Source organism: Silurus aristotelis, assembly GCF_946808225.1.
Source record: "Silurus aristotelis genome assembly, chromosome: 6".
In the NCBI taxonomy this organism is placed as follows: Eukaryota; Metazoa; Chordata; class Actinopteri; order Siluriformes; family Siluridae; genus Silurus; species Silurus aristotelis.
Window position 1 is genome coordinate 19,630,613 of NC_139579.1, and position 24,128 is coordinate 19,654,740.

At 41.3% G+C, this 24,128-nt stretch overlaps 1 protein-coding gene across 5 annotated transcripts in view; it reads left to right on the forward strand.

The window, feature by feature from the left end:
* The window catches only part of ralgapa2 (Ral GTPase activating protein catalytic subunit alpha 2), a 107,915-nt gene that overhangs the window by 65,497 nt on the left and 18,290 nt on the right, over positions 1-24,128 (forward strand). For all 5 annotated transcript variants that reach the window (XM_083544071.1, XM_083544072.1, XM_083544068.1 and 2 more), the window contains 7 exons: positions 3,102-3,285; positions 4,278-5,079; positions 5,572-5,643; positions 7,239-7,362; positions 7,486-7,641; positions 11,353-11,511; positions 12,532-12,659. In XM_083544071.1, coding sequence (XP_083400197.1) covers positions 3,102-3,285; positions 4,278-5,079; positions 5,572-5,643; positions 7,239-7,362; positions 7,486-7,641; positions 11,353-11,511; positions 12,532-12,659 — 1,625 coding nt within the window. The remainder of the gene's footprint in view (positions 1-3,101; positions 3,286-4,277; positions 5,080-5,571; positions 5,644-7,238; positions 7,363-7,485; positions 7,642-11,352; positions 11,512-12,531; positions 12,660-24,128) is intronic.

A 24,128-nucleotide genomic window follows, 5' to 3' on the forward strand; every position in this document is an offset into this window, starting at 1 on the left:
GTGTGTTCTTCCCTGATTCCAGAGAAATGTTCTAGCAGAGAAAGCTCATAGTTAAGCACCAAAGCGCGCGCTGATGAGGGGACCGGGGCACAGAGTGAATGAGATATTAGTCCCTTGCTGTTGAGCAGATGCGCTCGGCCGCAGACCTTTGTGCAGATGTCATGCTCAGAAGAAAAAAATGGACAAATTATTTAAATACCCTATTGTTCAATTGATAAGCCTGCCAATGAATGCTGAACTTCAGAATTCAACTCATCATCATATGAGAGAAACTGCACCTGGTGCAAAGACAAAAAAAAACCCAGATAAAATAAAGGTCATTAGTTTCCTCCTTTACTAATATGACCAATAATCATTTGCAACTAATCATTATATGTACAGTGTGCTTACTTTATTTTCCAATTTATCACACATCATAACAGTACACTGCAAGTGTACTTAACTCCTGCCTTAATTTGTCTTTTGTTGCAAGGATAACGTGAAACTGTGCATGGATTTGGAGGACACTTTAGTTTCTGCTGATTAGAAAAAAACACATTCTTACATGAAGCTCAATGGTTTTTAACGATGTCTGCTGAGAAACCCAGTAGTACAAGAACTGCTGAGTGTTCATCAATACATAATACACTGTGAATAAATTAAGACGGCATGCGGATATAGGAAAATAATCCATGACTTGAAATGGTCCGATGCAAATTGGATTACCTTGTGCAAACCCGAAATCGATTATTTCCAAATAACAGCATGTACTGAACAATTTTGTTCTTTGTTAATAAAGGCGTTATCCATTTCTATGACCATTTAACATCTTGTAACACCTGCAACAAGTAAGATCCCCATTTTCACCAAGCAGTTAAGCAGAGTGCTTTCTTAAAATTCCCACCCCACATTTAGTTGCTGTCATAATTCCCTTCTAATAAACTCTTCTAGGAGGATGTTCCACTATATTCTAGTGTGTGCTTGTGGAGATTTGTCACCACAAGGGTGATAGTAAAGTCATGCACTAATATAGGTGGGGTGGTGCCAGCATCACGATTCAACCCAGAGGTGTTCAGTAGGGTTGAGGTCAGAGCTTTATAGCAGGCCACTCACGATTTTGCTTTGTGCACGGGGGACATTGTGAAGCTGGAACAGTTTTGGGCTGCATCCAAAGACATCCTATAAAATTGTGTGTCTTTAACGTTGTGGTAACAGTTTGGGGTATCTGTCTGTCTGTCTGTCTGTCTGTCTGTCTGTCTGTCTGTCTGTCTGTCTGTCTGTCTGTCTGTCTGCCTGCCTGCCTGCCTGCCTGCCTGCAACGGTCGGTACTATCAATGTAGTGCTGAGAAAATTAGAAATAGTAAACCAGCATCCTGTACCCAATTACAAACGAACCTTCACAGCTCTATGATATAAATACAACAAAAGCTCATTTAACCATAATTTAGGACAAAATGCTAAGAGTCTAGATTTCTCCACTTTTTATGATGCACTGTGTGTTCTACTGATGGTGCAGCTTTAAAATGAATCTGTATAAAATTTGGTTTGTATAAACCTTCAAATGGCTCTATTTGAGTAGCTTCCTGTACTCTTGTCCAGTGGACTGTTGCTATGCAAGACAACCACTTAGTCACCAAGCAAACAACCTCTTAGGAGAGCATCTGCCTCATTTCTCATGCTAAAAATTCAGCTTTCTCATTGTGTTTTAGATAGAATAAGCGGTGGCGCGTTTTCTATTGAGCGTTCATCACCGAGATCTAATTGTATATGATGTAGTAGGTTTGTGAGACTGTGCGTTATGGGATTTCTTGTGTTGTCCATATAGAGTCCAGGAACAATTATTTCATGCAAAAACACATTTGTCATCCCCAGGAAATGCTGAAATAATAAAGTAGTAACATGTTGTGACTTACATCAGATAGCAAATCAGTAAAGCTTTTTAATATAGATTTTAGGCAATATCTGATCGTTTGTTTACCTTCTGGGCTTGTTGCTTGTGTGTGCTGTGTTTGAGAAGCAGCCAAAGGGATAAAGTCTTAATTAAATCAAACAAAGCAGCCCTGTTCAGGCACTGTGATAAACTGTGCTGGACCGTGTCTTATCTTGTCCAGCCAACAGAGGCACAGCCATCTGTTTAAGCACATTCATACGCTGCCATATTGCATGAGAAATTGATTATTAGTCCATAAAAGCCACTCTGATTAGGGTTTCTGGCTTAGCACAGTAAATAATGTCTCGCTTCCATATGGTGGCCTACTGTAGGGCTCAGCTCGACTAATCCACATGTGGCGACATTTTCACATAATGTTTCGATTTAAAAGAATGTTCCTCTCGGCTTTTTTCCCCCCTCTGATTTTGTCACGGCAAAACACCATCAGGAGCTGAAAATAACACTTTTCATTAAGCACGTTTATAGAGATCAAGAAAAATTAGCTGATGAAACTTTCAAATGGTGTAAACCATATTTAAAATTTCCTAGCGCTTAATTAACACAGACAGAATTCTGAGAATATATTATTTGGTGAATTTGAACAGTATTTGCATTTATAAGGTTTTATGAGACATTTATCTGTCTGCATGTTTTTCATTAAAAGTGTTAAACGTTATTACCTCAGTGTTCATTGGTAATAAATGTGATCTTGTGGTGGTGTTTATTACCATAAAGGCCTCTTGTCTTATCGAAATGATAATGTTAGGATCATGCCTTTTTTTTTTTTTTTATATGAGAATGTGGTTTTTAAAATAAGTTAAAACAGTTGAAACTCTTTCCTGGTAGATGTAATTAGTAAGTTTTAGTATGTTTTAGTATGTTTTCTCATATGTGCTGTGATATTTTATAGCATAAAACAACTTGTATAAATATTATGGCTATATAAATATCACATAGAAATCTAAATCTTTTACTTTACACTTGAACAGTTTTGTGATCAAATAAAAAAAAAATGTGTAAATGAGTGACTGAATGAAATTTATTCAGCTCAATGTTTTTCTATCCTTGCTAATGCTTTTTCATCCTTATTTTTTACTGTGTATGGCCAGCTGTTGAAGCCCCCATGGAACATGTGTCTGTGTTAGACAGTAACATCTGTTTTTCTGTTTTGTGTGTGTGTGTTTTTTTAAAGGTGCTCCACTGCTGTGTATCCGGTTCTAACCTGCACACACAACAGAGCCACTACCTCCTGAGTCTGTCAGATCTGTCTACAGACTATGACCCTTTTCTGACACTGGGCCAGGTAAAGAACTCTGAGCCACCACCGATGCACAATAGCACAGGAGAATTTGGCAACCTTCTCACAGTGGCCGAGGGTAAGTTCATGCTATCCTTAATGATTTAAATTAAACTGGGCTCTAAGAACTCTAGTATGTTTGTTATGTACAATTGTAATGTATTTGTCCTGAATTATACTGTGTGTTTAGACAATGAGAGCTATTATGAGAGTACAATATGCAAAAAAATGCAAAAAAATACAATATAAGATGCAACTACTAAAACAAATGCATTAGACCTCTATTCAATAGCAGACCATTTATGCAAATTAATTTTCTCGTTATTTGACCTTGCTACGTCCATTAGGTAACTATTTAAAACTTACTTAATCTTTTTTTAATAGAGGACTATTTATCAGTAGCTATGCCTTTTATCATAGTATATGTAGCTTCTTTCATACATATACACACGTAACAAACAACCCCTGCTAAAAAACAAATTAAAAGCAACATTCTCTCACCCTCGTATTGATTAGCTCACCTCAAAGCTTTCTCCATCCTTAATGCAGTGCACTAGCTTTCCTATACAGGTTTTCTTTTCACTTTAATGGTTGTGATGGTATTGATGGCACTGTCGTGTGCGAGCATCCTTTTCACTCTAATCACAATGCTAGAATTCCCCTTTGAGCGGCCCTCAGCATTTGCATAGCTGTTATTCATAGAGTACTGTTGAGCTCACTGTAAAAGGTGTGATGCTCATTAGTGCAGCTCTTTGAGTACTTTTTTCCTCTTTATTGTGGAGACTGAATAGATCCTTTGAAGGTGTCTTTGATTCAGTCCAAAGACAACCAAAAACCCAAACGTGACGACACAAAAATGACACGGAGAGAGGTTTTTGCTCAGTGCTAATAGCTTGTATCATGACTCTTGGTGCTGAAGCAACACAGTCGTTTTTTTAGAGTATCTTATAACCATGAGCGGAGCTAGCTGAGGGAATATACATTTCTACAGAATCAAGCTGATTTTATGTTGAGCCTAATATTCACGTGTACTCATGTTCCTGAAATTGTACATCTTTTTTTTTTATACAGAAAAGAAACGTAGGAATATGGAGTTGATTCCCCTGACGGCTAGAATGATAATGACGCATCTTGTCAACCATTTGGGCCACCAACCCCTCAGCGGCGGCCCTGCGCTACTGCACAGCATGGTCAACGAAAATCATGACAATCCCTACGTCGAGTCGTCTGAACTTTCCTCGGAGGTCTTCAAGAGCCCCAACTTGCAGCTCTTTGTCTTCAACGACAGCACACTCGTGTCTTACCTGCAGATTCCGTCCGATCCTACGTCTCCATCTAGCACAAACTCCAAACAGAACCCCTCTGAGGTACGAGTGATTGTGCGGGACATCTCGGGGAAGTACTCGTGGGACGGCAGTGTCCTTTACAAGACTTTAGACCGGACCGGCTTGAACTGTAGCGGCACTGGGGATCAGTGTTCACATCCTTATCTGTCCACATCCTCCAAGCAGACTTCATCTCATGCAAGTAGATGCTCATCAGAGCTGGAGGCTGAAGATGGTGTGGATGTGTTGGATCAGCTTCTGGAGGAATTAGGCCACAGCAGTCCTGAGTGCCTGCCTCAGCCTCAGCAGAGACTCGTACAACCAGCTCCACCACCTGTGGGCATGAACCCAGAGACGGAGGGCGCCATCATGGAGGCCATTCGTCGACAAGCACAGCAGGAGGAGGAGGAGCAAACCTGCAGACGTAATGAAGACCCGAGTGTCAAAGCAGCCAGTCAGAGGGAACCCATTCACCAAGATCCCAAAGCACCATTCTATTTCTGTCGCCTTCTGCTTAATGAGCTTGGCATGAACTCCTGGGACCGCAGGTATATGTCCATAAGTGTAGAATCATTTTCCCACTAATGAAAGAGGTTGTTTTTTTGGGTTTTTTTTGTCTCACAATAATGTTTTTACTAATATAATCATTTTATTGAATTCTTTTATTTAATCTCTGGTAATAAACTCATGGAGGAACTTAGAACGCCATATTAGTTTGTTCTTGGTTGTAATCTGGAGCCACTTCACTACAATGTTCCATTGGGCTTCTGTGCCGATGCACTCCTACTGTTTCCGTTTTGCTCCGCATTGTCTTTAATGCAAAGATTATGCCATTGGCAGTGTTGAGTGGCCACCTGAGGATGAATGATTTTTTTTTTTTTTTTTTTTTATACTGTCAGTTTCATCCATATTGTAAATCTTATCTTCACTAGAACAGTTGTTCGAAAGGCTTTGAGAGAAGAATACCGATAAGCGAGCGAATGAAATGCATTAAATAGATCTATAGAGATATTGCCTTGACTGCGTTTTCTTCATTGCAGAAAAAGCTTTCATCTCCTAAAGAAGAACTCCAAGCTCTTGAGGGAACTGAAGAATTTGGATTCGAGGCAGTGGTAGGTTTCAAATGCTCTCATGCTCATATTTAAGTGCTTCATTAGGTTTCAGATGGTATGCAAGCTTTTATCTCCAATTACCAACTCTTTGTGAACAAAGACTAGCCATATTATCTATGCACAATTGCACTGGAAAATACTAAAGCACGCTCGGATATGATAAAGCACAGAATGAAACTACCCCATTAATGTACTAGTAAAGTCGAATCAAAATCAGTTGTAAAGCTGTCATTTTTGCGATTACATTATTGCACCACGCTGATCACTAATCATTAATTATTGCGTGCATTTAGTGAATTAATTCACCTAGTGCAATACCCAGTGTGACTACAGACAGCAGGCTAAATCCTTTAAGAGCACTATTAGTGAGACATGACTTAAGGCCACTCTTAGCTACTCCTTTCTTTCAACCCCCCACTAGCCTAATCCTGCCCATCTCTGGCAGAACACAGCTCAGCACTCCTCAAACCACCCCGATCAATAGGCACTCAGAGTGGCTAATTACAGAGGCTTATTAAAGAATACCCCCAGGATCGGCCCAAACTTTCTCCCCGTGCGCATACCTGCCCTGTGCATAGCAACCGCTGTCTGAGCATGCCAAGCATCACAACGCCAGGGCACGGTGCTTCCACAGCAACGCTGCTCAACTGATGGAGAAGAGGACTATTCGTTTTACTTGAGTAGTCCTCTTTTGTCTTTCCTTCCATTATATATATGAACACTTGTTTTTTATTAATTTTTTATAAATATTTATTTTATTCATATAAGAAAGGTTGGCATGTCTCCTTTTTGGTCAGCTATGTAAAAATTCTGTAAGACGTTTTTAATATTGTGCCATATCGTGTTACTAATATACACTACATGAACCAAAGTTTGTGGACACCTGACCATAAGATTTGTCTTGTGTTTTTTTTTTAACATTTCCTTCCATATTTAGTCCCCATTTGCTGTTATAAAGTCCTTTTCTGAAAAGATGTTCCACTAGATTTTGGACTGTGGTTTGAAGATTTGTGCTCATTCAGCCACAAAGGTGTGCAAAATTCATGTGCTGATACTGATGTGCCTGGGGTTCAATAGGGTTGAGGTCAAAGCTCTATAGCAGGCCATTCAAGATCTTCCACTCCAACCCATGCAAACCATGTCTTCATGGGTCTGGCTTTGTAAACAGGGATATGGTCATGCTGGAACAGGTTTGTGTCTCCTAATTCAAATGAAGGGAAAATGTAATGCTACCATACCTGAAGGCATCCTATACATTTGTGCGCCTCCACATTTGTAACAATTTAAGGAGAACCACATAAGGTGTTCCAATATTTTAGTTTTGAGTATTTATGTTTGTTGGCAGTATAATTTTATTGCATTTTATTGCTATTGTTAAGATTTTCCAGACGATGTTATTTACTGTAAATAATTATGTTTGACACATGATATTATATATGTTGGATTTCAGATCAGTTATTTGTGCTTGAATGATTCATGCATTTTGTTCTGTATGAAAATTGTGATCTAAATTTCTTTTGAATAATTCTGAATAAAATGAAAGTCATGCTGTCTAAATGGAGCATCAGTAATTTTGCTGTTCTCGTGTGTTTCAGTCGAGAGACGCACAAAATTGCTGTGTTTTATATTGCTGAAGGCCAGGAGGATAAGGGCTCTATATTGTCCAATAGTGAGGGCAGCCAGGCTTATGAGGACTTTGTCTCTGGACTCGGATGGGAGGTACAAATCAGACATCCGCTCTCTGCCACATCCACATCATCTCACATTCGGACACACAAAACACATGCCATAACATGTTGTATTTCCACTTCTTGAATGAATCTCTTATCTCGAACCCCGCAGGTGGACTTGGCTACACACTGTGGGTTCATGGGCGGTTTGCAGAGGAACGGGAGCACGGGAAACACTGCACCGTACTACGCTACCTCAAACGTGGAGGTCATCTTTCATGTGTCCACCCGTATGCCTTCTGACTCAGATGACTCCATCACTAAAAAAGTAACGCGAATCACATCCTTTTATCTTCACTAATATTCAGAGAATATTGTCTTTATGTAGTTAAAAGCACTGTCACAGGTTTTGCCACAACCAACCATGCAATACTATTCTGCATCTGTTTACATATTAATACAATTTCCAAGTCTAGGGAACTGTTAGGCTGATAGTAGATTAGTCTCACAAAGCATGTGACAGGCACATGTAAGGCGTGACTCTGTGACTGTGCTGTTGATTACCATGCGCTGTGTGCTTGCTGTTAGCTGAAGCACTGTAGAGCCGAAGAGAGCAGTAGTCATGTCCTGCTTCGGTAATGGTTCTGACTTTCTCGATTCCTGCATGCGCTGTGACCTGGGCCCCGATCATCCCATTAAGTCATTGTGCCAGGCCCAGGGTCCTGCTAGATGTCCTGCTGTCAAATTCCGCCCGTGTTGGCGGGGTAGCGATCGACAGGCGTTAGCTCGTTAGCACTGGCGAAATGAGCCACCAGGCCCCTGCTTTGTGAATGCCGCCAATCTGATCATGTGCGCACCCACAGAGAGGAGATTCATCAGGAAGATCACACTGACACGGCTCACTGTTAGTGTTTTATTAGTCTGTCTCAGCCACGTTCGATTTTTCTCCCGGAAACTGGGGGCGTGGTCCGGCAGAGTGTCGTTGTGTGTGTGTGTGTGTGTGTAAGCTCATGGTGGAAGGGTGTGTGCTGTAAGCTGTGTTTGATTCATTTGGACTCTTAATTGCTTTGCTCCTTCTCTGGTGGTAACCAGGGGGCGAGTATGTGCTGCAAGGGTGTAGAGGGAGGGGGTCATAATTCCGCTTTATCAGCCACAGCCAGGCAGGAAGTTACCCTCTAAATTACAAATGTAACTTTCAGTCAGGAGGAGGGGGAGATGGGAGAAGGAGAAAGGCAAAAAGAGAGGAATTCCTGAATTCAATTTTGTGCTGGGGGGCAGAGCAGCTGGCTGTGCTAGTAATGCAGTTATTTGAAGGGCTCAGCCATTCAAGGCCACAGCCTGTCAGGAGGCAGCCGGTCAGCCTGACACACAAACTCACAAGCACACCCACTCACACTCTCATACTCCTATCTCCCTCATGCAGTCGGCGTGTATGAGAGCACAAGGAAAACTGTTGTATTAGAGGCGTGTGTAGCTCTTTTTTTTTTTTTTTTTTGGGGAGTATATTGTGAGTATGTGCAATTCACTCTTGCAAATGAAGCCAGGTGGGGGTTAAATGAGGCTAATAACACTGAACATTCATATCAACAAGACTGCCGTTCAGAACTCCACCAGTATTCAGCTCTCAGTCATCCAAATCATGCATTATCACAATGTTGTCTTTAACACCTGGCACATTTTAGTTGAGTTGGAATCTCTAATATGTGTACAACATGTTGTATTTCCTCTCTTTCCCCTGACCTATTTACATGCCATTGATTCTTCTGCTGTCACTGAAATGGATCAGCTTGCACTGGCCCAATCAGCTTGTTGTGGATTTATTTAATTCTAGGCCATTAGCATAATTAAGGGCTTTGGGGGAAATGTAGTAATTGCATTTCTTTTTTTTTTTTTCTTTTTTTTTTTTTTTTGCTGGAGAGGGCATGTTTCACTAATGGCTCATTAGGCGCCAGTGCATTGGCAGATGTTCGACAGCCTATCAAAAGAGCCTACCTTAGCTTCAAGTTGTTTTCAGTCAATTTCAGCCATTTGCATATATTTGTATATAGAAAAATAATTGAAATATCAACTCGTTAAACTTGTTAAACTCGTTGAACCTGGCATTCTAACTACATACTTATCATTGCAAGTTCAGACTGAATATTTTTGTTTAATAAAAAGAACAGTTTTTTTTTTTTTTTTTTATATATATATATATATATATATATATATATATATATATATATATATATATATATATATATATGTATGTATAATTATTGTTTTATGCTAATATAAACTGTGCTGTTTATGTGAGATTGGGCTACGAGATTGGGCTACAATTTAATTCATTCACTAGCATTTAGTTTTGTAATGGTTGTTTTACCTCCAAGTACAAACTAGAGAAAAAAAATATTTTCTTGAAATGCATTTCCTATATATATAAAATGAAAATGTTGGCAATTTGACAGGCAGAGCAGTCAATTTAATCTGTAATTGACTCATTATAATCCAATTTCTTACACTTATTTTTTTCTCTGCATTTGAAAGCATTGTTAGAAGATGCAGGGCATTTTTTCCAAACCTAAAATTAGTGGTTCTTCAAAACAAATTTTCATAATCAGGTCTGATTAAAGTGTGTCCACATCGCCAGTGTCCAGTGGAAATTGAATCATTAGTGTGTTCTTTGAATCAGGTCGAAGGGCTCTTAAAGTAACATCACATGTGCTTGCTGGACCTTGAGCAAGTCTAGGTTTAAATAGCTATCACTTCGATAGCATTTTTCAGATTTAACACATTATTATAACACAATTATATAACACATAATAACTATCTCCTGCTAAATTAAATAAGACTAGTACATTTTGTGTTGTAGCTTTAAAGATCAGTCAGTTTATTTTCATAAAAATGAAATAAATAACTCACTAAAGATGAGTTGCTAGTTGGCCTTAAACAAAGTCAAGTGCTTCTATATCATCTCAGGCCATGTCCACACTAATACATTTTTGTTTCAAAACACATAATTTTCTCTCAGTTTTTGGTCTTCCGTCCACATTGAGACGCCTTTTTTAGTCCACAAAGATTTTGAAAACACTCTCCAAAGTGAATAAATATGAAAACGATGACACCTTTTTTAGTGATTGCTGCGACGTTTCAAAGAGCCAGAAAGTAAATATTCGGCAGGCGGAAATGACGCAGAAGAAAGCGTCTTCAGTGTGTATATGCAACTTTTGAGAAATGATTGAAAATTGAAGAGTTGAAAAAAATGCCGTTTTCAAATGTAGCCAGATTAGTGTAGACATAGCCTTAGACAGGGGCATTGGCTTTCTTCACAGTCTGTATGCACATTTCTGTATGCACTCTCACATTATGTGGACACAAATTTGTGGTAACTTGGCCATAATATTCGTTGCTGTTATAATAATTCTCCATTCTTCTGAGAAGAGGTTCCACTAGACTTAGGAGTCCGATTGTAGAGATTTGTGCTCGTTCAGCCACAAGGGATTAGTAAAGTTAGGCACTGATTTAGAATGAGGAGGCCTATGGTGCAGTCAGCGTTCCAGCTCATCCCAAAGGTGTTTAGATTAGCACTTTTAAGATCAGAGAAGTGGGTTGAGGTTAAATCTCTATAGCAGGCCACTCAAGATCTTCCACTCCAGAGCATATCTTCATATAGTGCACTTTGTGCATAAGCTATTCTCATGCTGGAACAGGTTTGGGTCTCCTAGTTCAAGCTATGGGAAAATTGAATGCTACAAAAGACATTCTTTACTATGTATTTACTATACTAAATTTGTATAAGTATAAATCAACCCCTGTGGAATATTTTGTATGAACATGTTCTCCACCATCATCAAAAAACTCCAGCTGACAGAATATGCTTTGATGTCTATCCTTTCAGTGCAGTTCCAATGTCTTGTAGAATCTGTCAAGGCACATCTATTATCTTCTACTCAGACACTTTGTTTTATTTTTTTTCTTAGTTTGTCTGTAATGTGTGATGTCATTACATTAATTTGTTTTTATTTATCGATCTCTCTCTCTATGCTCATTTATCCAGCTTCGTCATTTGGGAAACGATGAAGTGCACATCGTATGGTCAGAGCACACGCGGGACTACCGGCGGGGCATCATCCCTACTGACTTTGGAGATGTTCTTATCATTATCTACCCTATGAAGAACCACATGTTCTTTATTCAGATCCTGAAAAAACCACAGGTATGCCCACTGCTCATGTCTACATGCTGCATTTTCTCACGGATGACAAAACGGTTAATGTGATGTTCATAACTCTTAATATTGTTATAAAAATACATCAATATCAGAATATTTAGAGCTCTACGGTTTCGCCTTGACTCAGTGATCTTTGGTTGCTTGACTCAATGGTTTGTTTGCCTGCTTCCACTGCATGCCTTACTCAACTCAAGAATCTATAAACGCCCCCTCCCATACCCGAGACCATTACTGGACTGTCGGCTTGCCGCTCTCATCATTGCCAGACTGGCTTTCATCTTCACTGTTCACTCTACTCACTGTCCCTCACACACTCATTCACTCACTCACTCACTCACACACACACACACACACACACACACACACACACACACACACACACACACACACACACACACACAAACACACACACACATCTGTTGCTTGCTTGAACATCAGATAGGTCAAAAGCTTCACGAGTGACTGAAATAGGGCTGCCAGTGATTTCTCTGCCAGACTAATTGAATTACACAGTAACACGTGGGGAGCATTTAGATACTAAATATAAAAATATCATATATTAAGCACTTATGAAAGCCAGTATAAAAAAAAAACAATACACAGTGAATTATCCTGTGGCTCCATAGTGGTAAAAGCCTCCATAAAAGCACAGAAGGCAGAGCTGTACTTGAAATTCCCTTGGCTGCATCAGTGCCAAGACAAATAACTCAATGCTGTGTTCAATGAGTACAAGCTTTGAGAGAGGGAAGTGCAGCATACCATATTGACTGGAGTCATTTTGGTCTGTCATTCTTATTGATTTTCTTTGGCGATGTGGATGTGAACTCGCCATAGAGCGACAATAGAGCGATCATTATCTCAGCTTAGCCGCCATGTGATAATATGCATTTGTTTTAGGGGCTCATGCTCATCCCTCGATTCTGGTAATGTTTTTTTCGTCTTCCTTAGAAGAATCATCTCCCTTTGATGGATGCCTTTAAATCAGATTGTTTCCTCCTGTTTCAGGTCCCTTTCTTTGGCCCTCTGTTTGATGGAGCAATAGTTACAGGGACGCTGCTGCCGAGTCTTGTACGGTCCACATGCATCAACGCCAGCAGGGCAGTGAAGTCTCGACTAACGCTCTACCAGAGCTTGTATCCTTTTCGCACTTCTTCACGTCTCAATTAATTTAACTGCACTCAAGAAAAATAAGACGGTTACTAAGGTCGGATTTGAAAAAAATGTATTGTAAAAATTTAATATGATTATATGTATTCCTAGTGTTTAAACGGAAACAAGTAACATACAGGAGGATTCAGCCTTTCTTTTTATATCTCGTTCACATTCTGTGTGTGCGCGCGTGTGTGCGTGTGTGTGTGTGTGTGTGCCATAGTTCTGTTTCTCATGTCTCCTGAAAAGGGGAATGAGAGGGCAAAAAGATGGTCACTTTTCACAGCTTTGAACAAAGGCTTGATCTGTTCTGATGAATAATTAAACTGTCTGACTCATGCTCATTGCAGGAACAGCTGCTGTAAAGTACCTTTTTCACATACATGGACACATCCACTTAGACCTTCATTTTTTTTCTCTCCTTATCTCTGTCCGCCTCCTTTGCTCTTACCCCTTTCAGGATTTCTGCCTCTTCGGCATACTTCCTTTTATTTTCTTTCTCTTGCCTTATGTCTCTTTCTCCTCCACCGGTCGGAACAATAGCCTTGGCTCTGTCGCTGAAAGCCGACTGTATTCGTGCAGAGATGAAATCTCCTCTGGAGTTTCTTCATCTAACAATGGTCGGGGTCCGTGCAATCTACCGTCTTGTTGTGCGACAGTGCTCCAAGGTAATTAGCTGAATTTTTCTTCAAAGGAAGCGGCTGTGCTCGGGGTGCAGGCTGATAAAAGCAGGTCCTGCTCTGGAGAGGCCTCCAGCAGCCCACCTCTCTGGTACACCATCACTCACCTCTAATTGGATGGGCTGTAGAGAAATGGCCACCAGCACTTGGCGAGGTGCACTGCAGTCCACCTCCTTGCCCTAAACTGCCCCATGCCATGTTTTGTGCATTTGTCTAGCTGAGTGTGCTCTTGCCCATGCGTATGTCTTTGCCACACCTTGTGCACTGGTGCTGTTCTCAGGTTGCTGCAGCCAAAAGAGTAGTGTTATTCCAGAGGGCCTGGTGGGAGCTCTTTGGACAGAGAAGCCTCTCTCCTGCTGACACTGTATTACACAGCCCTTTCAAATCACACATAATGTGTCATCTATTATTGATTCAGCTCTACTGGAAAAAAAAAATAGCCGCTGTGAGTTTGAAGTCTGGCATGCCAGATCCCTTTTTTTTTCAAGTGGGAGTGGACAGGTTGTAATTTCAAAATTCATCCTACAGATGTCCTGAAAGAAAGAAATATAATAATAATGTCACAAATTGAGTCTTTTGTAGAATGAAATGGCCAGAATGCATGTGAATAAGCTTCATTTAAATAATATACATGCCATACAATTATGTATTCATTAAGGATATATGCTTACTGGCATTTTGATTTGTTGAATATTCATGACTTTCTGTCATGGTTATTCCATAGAATTGATTACAATGGGACTGAGAGCAATGGACTGAGATTCACTGACCTAGCGAGTCTGCCTCACTAGCTTCCCTGCTGGCCGGAATCGATGGTGTTAGCATGTTTCCTGACTTCTTTCTCTCGCTTTTGCTCCCTCCCTGCTCTGGCCCTTTCTTCCTTTTTTCTTCAGTCAGATCCAGCTCCAGGCACCAATCAATAGCTATAATCTGTTCCTACCCATCGCCAGTCATGCAAGCTCCAGCTTTTAGCACTCATCAGAAGGAGACGCGAGGGAGGAGGGTTAATACCAAGTAGTAATACCCTTCCTTGATACTTTCTTCATTGCTACTTTCACATTAATCACTTTTAATGAGCTTTATGACACAATTGGTTAAGGCTTTCACATTTTAATAAGTATTTTATGATATATTAGTGAGAAATGCTCATGCCCAGAATGCTCTAAAATTCACAACCCAGTTTAAATCAGGAATTATATAGCAAAAATTTAATTCCCTTCTACTTGTCAAAAATATCTCTTCTCCAGGGGTGAAGTAAATATTTAACATCTACTATTTTGAATGTATTGAACTTTAAGTGCCTATATGTATGGTGTCTAAGGCAGGCTTGTGTGAGTTAAGAGTCCGGTACCCTCACCCAATCACATTGTGGTGACTCTAATCTTATTTTCCCTCCAGTACACCCCCGCCTTTTGCCTGCCTTTCTGCTCCTCCCAACTCACCAGCTGTTTCCAGAGGCTCCTTACAATATCAAATGTGTTCGAAATCCCCGTACCCCACTGCAGCCCCCTCTGACGAATCCGGTTCCACTTTTTTACCCACTCTTTTTTAGAACCTTAGCACAAACTCATAAAGTCTGCCCCCGCTCTTTTTCCTCCAAGAGGGGTCTGTACATTTGGTTTTAAGTTGATGGCCTCTCAAACCCACACACAGACACAGATGCATACTCTTCGGAAGTGGGTGGCTCTCATCCACAGGCCTGTCATGCCCAGCCCTGCCTAGAGAGTCACTCAGTCCCATATGGCATATGGCGTAAAGCTGCTGCTTCATATGAAATGCACAAGCATTCTCCCCTCCCTCTCTTCTCTCTTGCACTCCTCTAATGCTGAATGACTCATGGCATTATTGCTCTCTCTCTCTCTCTCTCTCTCTCTCTCTCTCTCTCTCTCTCTCTCTCTCTCTCTCTCTCTCTCTCTCTCTCTCTCTTCTAACTCTCCTTCTGCTCATGATGGAACAAAGGCATCTCTCCCTTTCTGTATTTTCTCTTTCACACACTCTCTCACACACAAGCTCAAACATTCACACACAAATCACTCTGGGGCGGTGCTTCCTTTGGCTAACAATAGCTTAAACACAGGTAGATAAGTTTGTAAACAACTGAGTGACTGGCAGGTGGCAATGGATACAATGGTGCTCTGTGTGTTTGTGTGTGTGTGTGTGTGTGTGTGTGTGTGTGTGTGTGTGTGTGTGTGTGTGTGTGTGTGTGTGTGTGTGTGTGTGTGTGTGTGTGTGTTGTACAAACTCTTCAGCATTGAATGATCTTTATCAAGTACTGTCTTTCAACACCACTCATTAGAACAAATTAGCTGTGTACTTCATTTGCAGCGATCCATTATAAAAACCAGCCGCATGTTTAAAATATCACCTAACAATTCTTCCTTCCTCGCTTCACAGTCCTGCACTGTGTCTTTAAATATGGTCCCCACCCCGCCGAAAACAATCCTGCCCCTCCCTCAAAAGTAGTGAACTCCACTAGGCATTTGTGCCTGACAGCTGTCTGTGTTCTGGCAGTGTGAAGGGTGAAGGGGGTGGTGTGGCTAGATCTGGGTGAGATCCTCCAGTATGGGGAATTCTGCGGACATGCAGGGGTAGAGTTACTTTGAACTGACTCCATTATTACTGCTCCCTCAGGAATCACACACAGGCAAGCTGGGAAAACGTTACTTAATCACCCCTTAAGCATGAAGGATGGATCTGTTAATTCACACTTGAACTTGCGAGAGTATTATTACACGGTTTTACCATTTGTTTTTATTTGTCTTTATTTCAAAAGAGAATAAGACGCTGCAGTTTTATATAATGAGCGTGCGCACTGCACAATTAACAGTGCTTTCCTTCTGGGGTTAAAATAATAAATCACTACCAGTTGTTTAGAGAAGGCATGATTGAGATCATGCTTGCGTTTGACTGCGTGAGCTAGGTGAGCGTTTAGGAGCCACGTTAATTGTGATTGACGGCATAGCAGACGAGAGGGAGTGTTAAACCGACTTGTCTTCTCAGAGTAATTAGCATCCAGCTAGCCGTTCCATCTGTCTGGCCAAGCTTTCTTTAATTTATGAACTTTTCTTTCCCCTTCCTTGCCAGACTGCTAACCCTGGAACATAGCTGTTAGTCCTCTCAGGTATCAATTGAATGTTGCTTTGTGGTGTTTTTTTTGTCCCCATCAATGCAACGGTGTTCTCATTGATTCGTTCTGTATTGGGATTTCCCAAACTGTCTTACACGCTTTACGCTTTACTCGCTGCTAAAACACGGTGATAACGAGCGAGCACAGGCAGGCTTCAGTACTTAAGTGTAGGAGCATTTGAAACTGCGAGAGGATGTTCGAGTGTGATTGCAATTGTGAGAGTATGACTGGCAGTCTGGCTTTAGTTTGTTCTGTTTTGTTTCTCATCAGGATCTGCTCTATTCTATGTGATCATTACTCCCAAATGCTTTCTCTAGTGTGTGTGGTGTGTGTGCGTGCGAACACGTCCTTCTATGCATCTCTGATTTTCCGCTTGCTAATCGGCCTGGTCATTCACGACTGGCCCGTGTTTAAGCACATTTCCTATTCTGTGGATTCCTTTGTCTGAGTCTTGTGCTGATAAGAATCCTGCCTCTAGGGCTCTTGTGATATTGAAATTCTCCATTGCTGAGAAAGAGCCTTCAATCATTCATTATCAGTACCACACTGATTACTATTCAGTCTCCTTGGTTCCAAGCAGGCCTCTGTGCTCTGTCCCACCAGGCTGGGCCTGAATAGAACGCTGCACTGCTCGCTTATCCTTGCTTATCCTACACATATCCAATTCTTCCACTAAATGTCACAAAAATGTCACCTGCCATGTAACCCACCAGTATTATGCTCAGTTTTTTTATTTATTTATTTACTTTTTATTACAGTCTGGAAAATGGCTCCAAGTATTTTAAACATGGGATTGTATTTTATTCATTTAATATAATCAATATAATTTTTTATTGCATGCTATTTTTTTTTCTTAATTAGCATATTTTTATCAGTGCTATGCACTGAACATTAAACTAAATAGGCAGGCAAATTAAAGGCTTTTTTTTATGATGTAACATTTAGTCTAATTCACACTTTGGATCTTTTCATTAGACTCATTTGGACTAAGCAGATTATTCGATAGCGAATTGCAGGTCTTTCAGGGCTGTTTGTTTAAAGACCGGGGTCTCACTCAGTTTCTCATTACTGCCAATCTTAAAAGAGGATGGTTTAGTTGATTATTTATAAGTTCTGCATTAATGCCACTTTAAATAGTTCAAAGGCACTGAGGGCTTTTCTACAAGCTGGACATGATTGTATTATGCTAAAGGATGTCCTTATGTTTGCCATTTGCATCTTTGTACAAAATGGAGTCCTCTGCATTCAAAGATAAACAGAACACAACAGCAGAAAACGAGAGCACAAACATAAAAGTGTGCATCGTGCCTTTGCCCAGCCCTTCTCTATACCAGAGGTGGTCTTTGATGTGGAAATGAAGTTTCTTTACATTCTGAAGTAGAAGACTGCAGTCGGTTGCTTAAGAGTGACAGCAGACGGCTTGGTTGCAATGCATCATTGATTTTCTTGGGGTTTCATTGTGTTTCTGATGAGTGAACTGCACACTGGTGTGTAAAGGCATGAACAGAAAACTGGCCTGTGTTCATACTCATGCCATAGTCCGTGTGAAAATAATTGGGTACTACATTATTCATATTTCTTTTCCCGATTATTTACTAAGCATTCCCCATCTGTCACATACATCAACAGAGGCTTCAAAGAACCTTTTGTAAATACTTGGTAGAAAAGGTCTTTCTTTCATTTCTTTCATTGGACTGTAAGGCGTACAATTTGTTTCTGAAATAAAGCACTTAGCATCTCATTTCAACATGCACATCTTTGCAACAAACAGTGCATATAGCCCCTAATTAGTATTGAGAGACCCTACTAATCTATAGCTATTGTTATTCAGATTGTGTTATTCATGCTGAGTGCACAGATCCCCGAGCTGAGGACACCATCAGCTTTGCAAGAATCTTCAGCATATAAAGTAGTAACTCCCTCTTATGTTTGTGTCCAGTCTCAAAAAACTTTCACAGTCAGAGTGTCTAGTCTTCCCCTAACTGTGTTTATCCTCGCATATCCTTTGACAGTTTTGTCTTCTTGTGAAAAGCCCTATTATCCTGAGAACTCTAGACAATGGTGACAAACAGATTTAATCAATTAACCAGCATCCCAGCTGAGCGCAAACGTCTGTAGCTGTAGTCACTGTAACCAGTCACTTTATGTTGCACAGTTCCGTCAAAAAGGAGTTGGGTGAATATTTTGCAGCTTTGGGGTAAATCGCTACAAGTCTTTATATGGTTAAATTTAAGCTTTGGTTAAAATGTTGTATTCTGTTGACGAATGAAGCAACATTCTCAAACCATCATCTGTCCTTTTTACAAGCAGTTGTAAAAGTTCATTGTCTGTTCAGCCCATTTAAGACCTCATCCTTGACGTCTATGGCTAACTAAATGAGCTCCATGTAGGCTTACTTGTTCTGAACGGGCTCTTGATTAACCCTGGAGTGACTGGCTAATGTCATTGTAGGAGGACCACCTGGTGGGGGGGGGGCTGTACAGTCAGCTGCCATTGAAAGCGGCTGAATGCCTCGGACCAGGTGCCAGCTTCCACAGTCTAGCTAATTGTTGCCGTGTAATAGTGCGCTTGATTGCACAGAATGCCTCAAGGCGAGGATTAAGGAAGAAAAGAAGATGAAGGGGAAGAAAAGCTGAACCAGAAGTCTGTTTGCTGTCTCTTTTTTTTTTTTTTTTTTTTTTTTCTTCTCCCTTTCCTTGCTCATATAATGTATTCTTGCCTTTTATTTCATTCTAACGTTTTCAGGTAGGACTGGCCCTCTCTGTTTTGACAATAAGCCAAGTCCTTTCATCCACAAGATGGAGGATTAATGGATTGTCATCCATCTTGGATTACATTTTTGAGGAGGCTGCATTCATGTATTTCCCTGTGTCCTAGATCCCAGGTTTTGCCTCTGACCCTGCTCCACCGTGAATATGCAAGGAGCTGTCCACAGCACCATCACCCAGTTTGTAGTGTAGGTTTCCCTTTTTCCAGCAAAGATGTCTTGTTTGACTGGACTTTCAAGTCTAATGGCAGGCCGCTTTTTTCATCATGATTAACAATATAAAGTCTCTGTCAACCCGAGTCTATTGAGAGAGTCGTGTTTAGCCAATTATTAAATATTCACTGTGTGCAATGGCTCATGAATTAATCTCATTGTTTAAATGAAGAGTGATGAGAATGGTGAAGCTTTTCATCCTGAGGATCCCTGTGTCGGATATAAAAGAGCCGTTTTTTTTTTTAAATTGAGGGTCCACACCACCCGCCTATGACTTGAGGCTCGTCCACACTAATGCATCCATCTTGTTATAACTTCCTTGTAATGCATTGGTTACTGTTGATTGCCTTTTATAGTATCAGCTTGTTTGCTTAATTATATTTTCCCCCATTGTGTTCCAGATCTAAAGCCCTGCTTTGTTAGCGCAAGGGCTCTTATAAAAGAGTGGTGAGGCTGTTCAGGAGCTCATCTGGATAAACCAGAAACCAAATCTTGTACAACTAATGTGAAGCTCAGATCTGACAAAAGTAAAAAAAGGCTTAATGTGCATCACAGGAAACCAGCAAAACACTGGTGATGGAATAAAAATAAAACTCAGATTAGCAACACATAAAACATCATAAATATCTATCCAAATGTGAACATTTTCAAATTTTCATTGTACAAAATTGGCCAAATAAATTTCTAAGTGTTACAAAAATACTGATGATGCAAATTTTTGAGTAACCTAGATTTGTGAATCTCAGAGGAATAAAGTGCTTAGTCACTTCACACCTTTCCTTGGTCCTCCACTCCTCAGTGATGTAGTATATGAGTGCTCTCCATGTCCCTTCGTTGGAGCTATTAGAATGGTGCAACCTGTTGACCTTTTCCATTCTCACTCCATTCTGACAAGCCCTCCTCCTTGCTCCCCAGTTCGGATCAATAGTTACTGTGCTATTAGGAGAGCTAACGTTACGTATTCAACTCTGGACGTGGCAGACGTTTGATTTAGTGAGCGTATAAATCCGTGTTCATGCCAGCCCGAGACTGTCGGGTCTTTGTGGGAATCCACGCTGGCAGTGATGTCATGCTCATAATTCCATTTCTTTGCGTCTGGTTCTCAGATGGATGCTGGTGAGGTGAGATGTAAAGGACGTCCCCCTGGAGGTTCAATTAACCTGTCCTTACCCTTCGCCCCTCACCCCTTTCCTGCACCTCAGCCCCTCAGCTCTGGGCTTAATTAGGCTAGGTGTGTAAAGACACATACTTGTCGATACAAATACATTTTTTGTTTGCTTTTAGAGACAAGTTTACTGGCTATTCAGTATCTTTGAGGGGGAAAAAAAAACATAAAAAAATCTTTCTTTGTTGTTGTGCATGCTTTTTTTCCATATTCATTTTCATTTTTTGTTCATTCCTTTATTCTATATTTTCTTCTTTTTTCCATGTCATTCTGTCTCTGTGTCTCTTTTTTTCAACCTATAATCACCTCACACCTCCTCTTGGTTTTTTCCACTGGGACAAACTTCACGCCTCAGTCCAATGGCGTGACAACAGGTACCCTTGCAGCAGTGGCCCAGAAATTCACCAATCAACACCTGCTGTCCCATGGGTTTATGTAGCTGACAGAAAACGGCATATAGTCCAACACCGGGGACATGATACCTCGCTTCCTCTTTTCCTCCTTCTTATGGCTTGGCTAAAAAAAAAAAAATATATATATATATATATATATATATATATATATATATATATATATATATATATATATATATATATCTTCTTCTTCTTCTTCTTTCAGCTTCTCCCATTAGGGGTCGCCACAGCGGATCATCCGTCTCCATACCACCCTGTCCTCTATATCTGCCTCTTTTACACCAACTACCTGCATGTCTTCCCTCACCACATCCATGAACCTCCTCCTTGGCCTTCCTCTTTTCCTCCTACCTGGTGGCTCCATCTTCAGCATTTTTCTACCAATATAATTCATGTCCCTTCTCTGCACATGTCCAAACCATCTCAATCTCGCCTCCCTCACCTTGTCACCAAAACATCCTACATGGGCTGTCCCTCTAATAAACTCATTTCTAATCTTGTCCATCCTCGTCACTCCCAACGAAAACCTCAACATCTTCAGCTCTGCTACCTCCAGCTCCACCTCCTGTCTTTTACTCAATGCCACTGTCTCTAATCCATACAACATCGCAGGTCTCACCACAGTCCTATAAACTTTCCCTTTCATTCTTGCAGATACTCTTCTATCACAAATCACTCCTGTCACTCTTCTCCACCCACTCCACCCTGCCTGCACTCTTTTCTTTACTTCCCTAACACACTCTCCATTACTTTGCACTGTTGACCCCAGGTACCTGAACCGCATCACTCCACTGCCCTCCCTCTCATTCACACACATGTACTCTGTCTTACTCCTACTGACTTTCATTCCCCTTCTCTCCAGCGCATATCTCCACCTCTCCAGGCTCTTCTCAACCTGCTCTCTACTCTCACCACAAATCACAATATCATCTGCAAACATCATAGTCCAGGGAGACTCCTGTCTGACCTCGTCCGTCAACCTGTCCATCACCACTGCAAACAGGAAAGGGCTCAGGGCCGATCCTTGATGCAGTCCAACCTTCACCCTGAACCAGTCTGTCGTACCTACTGCACACTTTACTGCCGTCACACTGTCCTCATACATGTCCTGCACCACCCTCACATACTTCTCTGACACACCTGACTTCCTCATACAATACCACAACTCCTCTCTTGGCACCCTGTCGTACGCTTTCTCTAAATCCACAAATGCACAATGCAGCTCCTTCTGTCCTTCTCTATACTTCTCCATCAACAACCTCAAAGCAAATAAGGCATCTGTGGTGCTCTTCCTCGGCATAAAACCATACTGTTGCTCACAGATGGTCACCTCTTCTCTCAGCCTGGCTTCCACTACTCTTTCCCATAACTTCATGGTGTGACTGATCAATTTAATTCCCCTGTAGTTACTGCAGGTCTGCACATCTCCCTTATGCTTAAAGATCGGTACCAGCACACTTCTTCTCCATTCCTCAGGCATCCTCTCCCCTTCCAGAATCCTGTTAAACAATCTGGTTAAAAACTCCACTGCCATCTCTCCTAAACATCTCCACGCTTCTACCGGTATGTCATCTGGTCCAACCGACTTTCCATTCTTCATCCTCTTAATCGCTGCTCTCACTTCCTCCTTACTAATCCTATCTACATCCTGCTTCACCAACTCCACATCCTCCAACCTTCTCTCTCTCTGATTTTCCTCATTCATCAGCTGCTCAAAATATTCCCTCCATCTTCTCAACACACTCTCCTCACTAGTCAACACATTTCCCTCTCCATCCTTTATTGCTCTAACTTGCAGTACATCCTTCCCAGCTCGGTCCCTCTGCTTGGCTAATCGGTATAAATCCTTTTCTCCTTCCTTAGTGTCCAACCTCTTATACAGTTCCTCATATGCCTTTTCCTTGGCTTTCGCCACATCCCTTTTAACCTGCTGCCGCATCTCCTTGTACTCCTGCCTACTTTTCTCATCACTCTGTCGATCCCACTTCTGTTTTGCCAACCTCTTTCCCCTAATGCTCTCCTGCACTTCCTCATTCCACCACCACGTCTCCTTGTCTTGCTTTCTATTTCCAGATGTCACACCAAGTACTTTTCTAGCTGCCTCCCTCATCACTCCTGCAGTAGTTGCCCAATCATCCGGCACCTCTTCACCACCACCAAGCCCCTGTCTGACCTCTTCCCTGAACCTCACACTACACTCTTCCTCCTTCAGTTTCCACCATCTTATTCTTCTTTCAAACCTTACTTTCCTCCTCTTCTTCTTCGCCTCCAAAACCATCCTACAGACCACCATCCGATGCTGTCTAGCTACACTGTCCCCCGCCAACACCTTACAGTCTCCAATCTCCTTCAGGTTGCATCTCCTACACAGAAGATAATCCACCTGTGTGCACCTGCCTCCACTCTTATACGTCACCCTATGATCCTCCTTCTTCTTAAAATACGTGTTCACCACTGCCATTTCCATCCTTTTAGCAAAATCTACCACCATCTGCCCTTCCACATTCCTCTCCTTAAAACCATACCTACCCATCACCTCCTCATCACCTCTGTTCCCTTCACCTACATGCCCATTAAAGTCTGCCCCAAACACCAATCGTTCTTTCCTAGGTACGCCATCTACCACTTCATCTAATTTACTCCATAATCTTTCTTTCTCCTCCATCTCACAGCCAACTTGTGGAGCATAGGCACTGATGACATTTATCATCATCCCTTCAACTTCCACCTTTACGATCATCACCCTATCAGAAACTCTCTTCACCTCCACTACACTCTTACTGTACGCTTCCTTCAGAATCACCCCTACACCATTTCTCTTCCCATCCACACCATGATAAAACAGTTTAAACCCACCTCCAATGTTCCTGGCCTTACTCCCTTTCCACTTGGTCTCCTGAACACACAACACATCTACCTTTCTCCTCTCCATCATATCAGCTATCTCTCTCCCTTTACCCGTCATAGTACCAACATTTAAAGTACCAACCCGAACCTCTACTCTCCTACACTGCTCCTTTTCCTGCCGTCTCTGTAGACGTCTTCCTCCTCTCCTTCTCCTCCTTCGGCCAACAGTAGCCCAATTTCC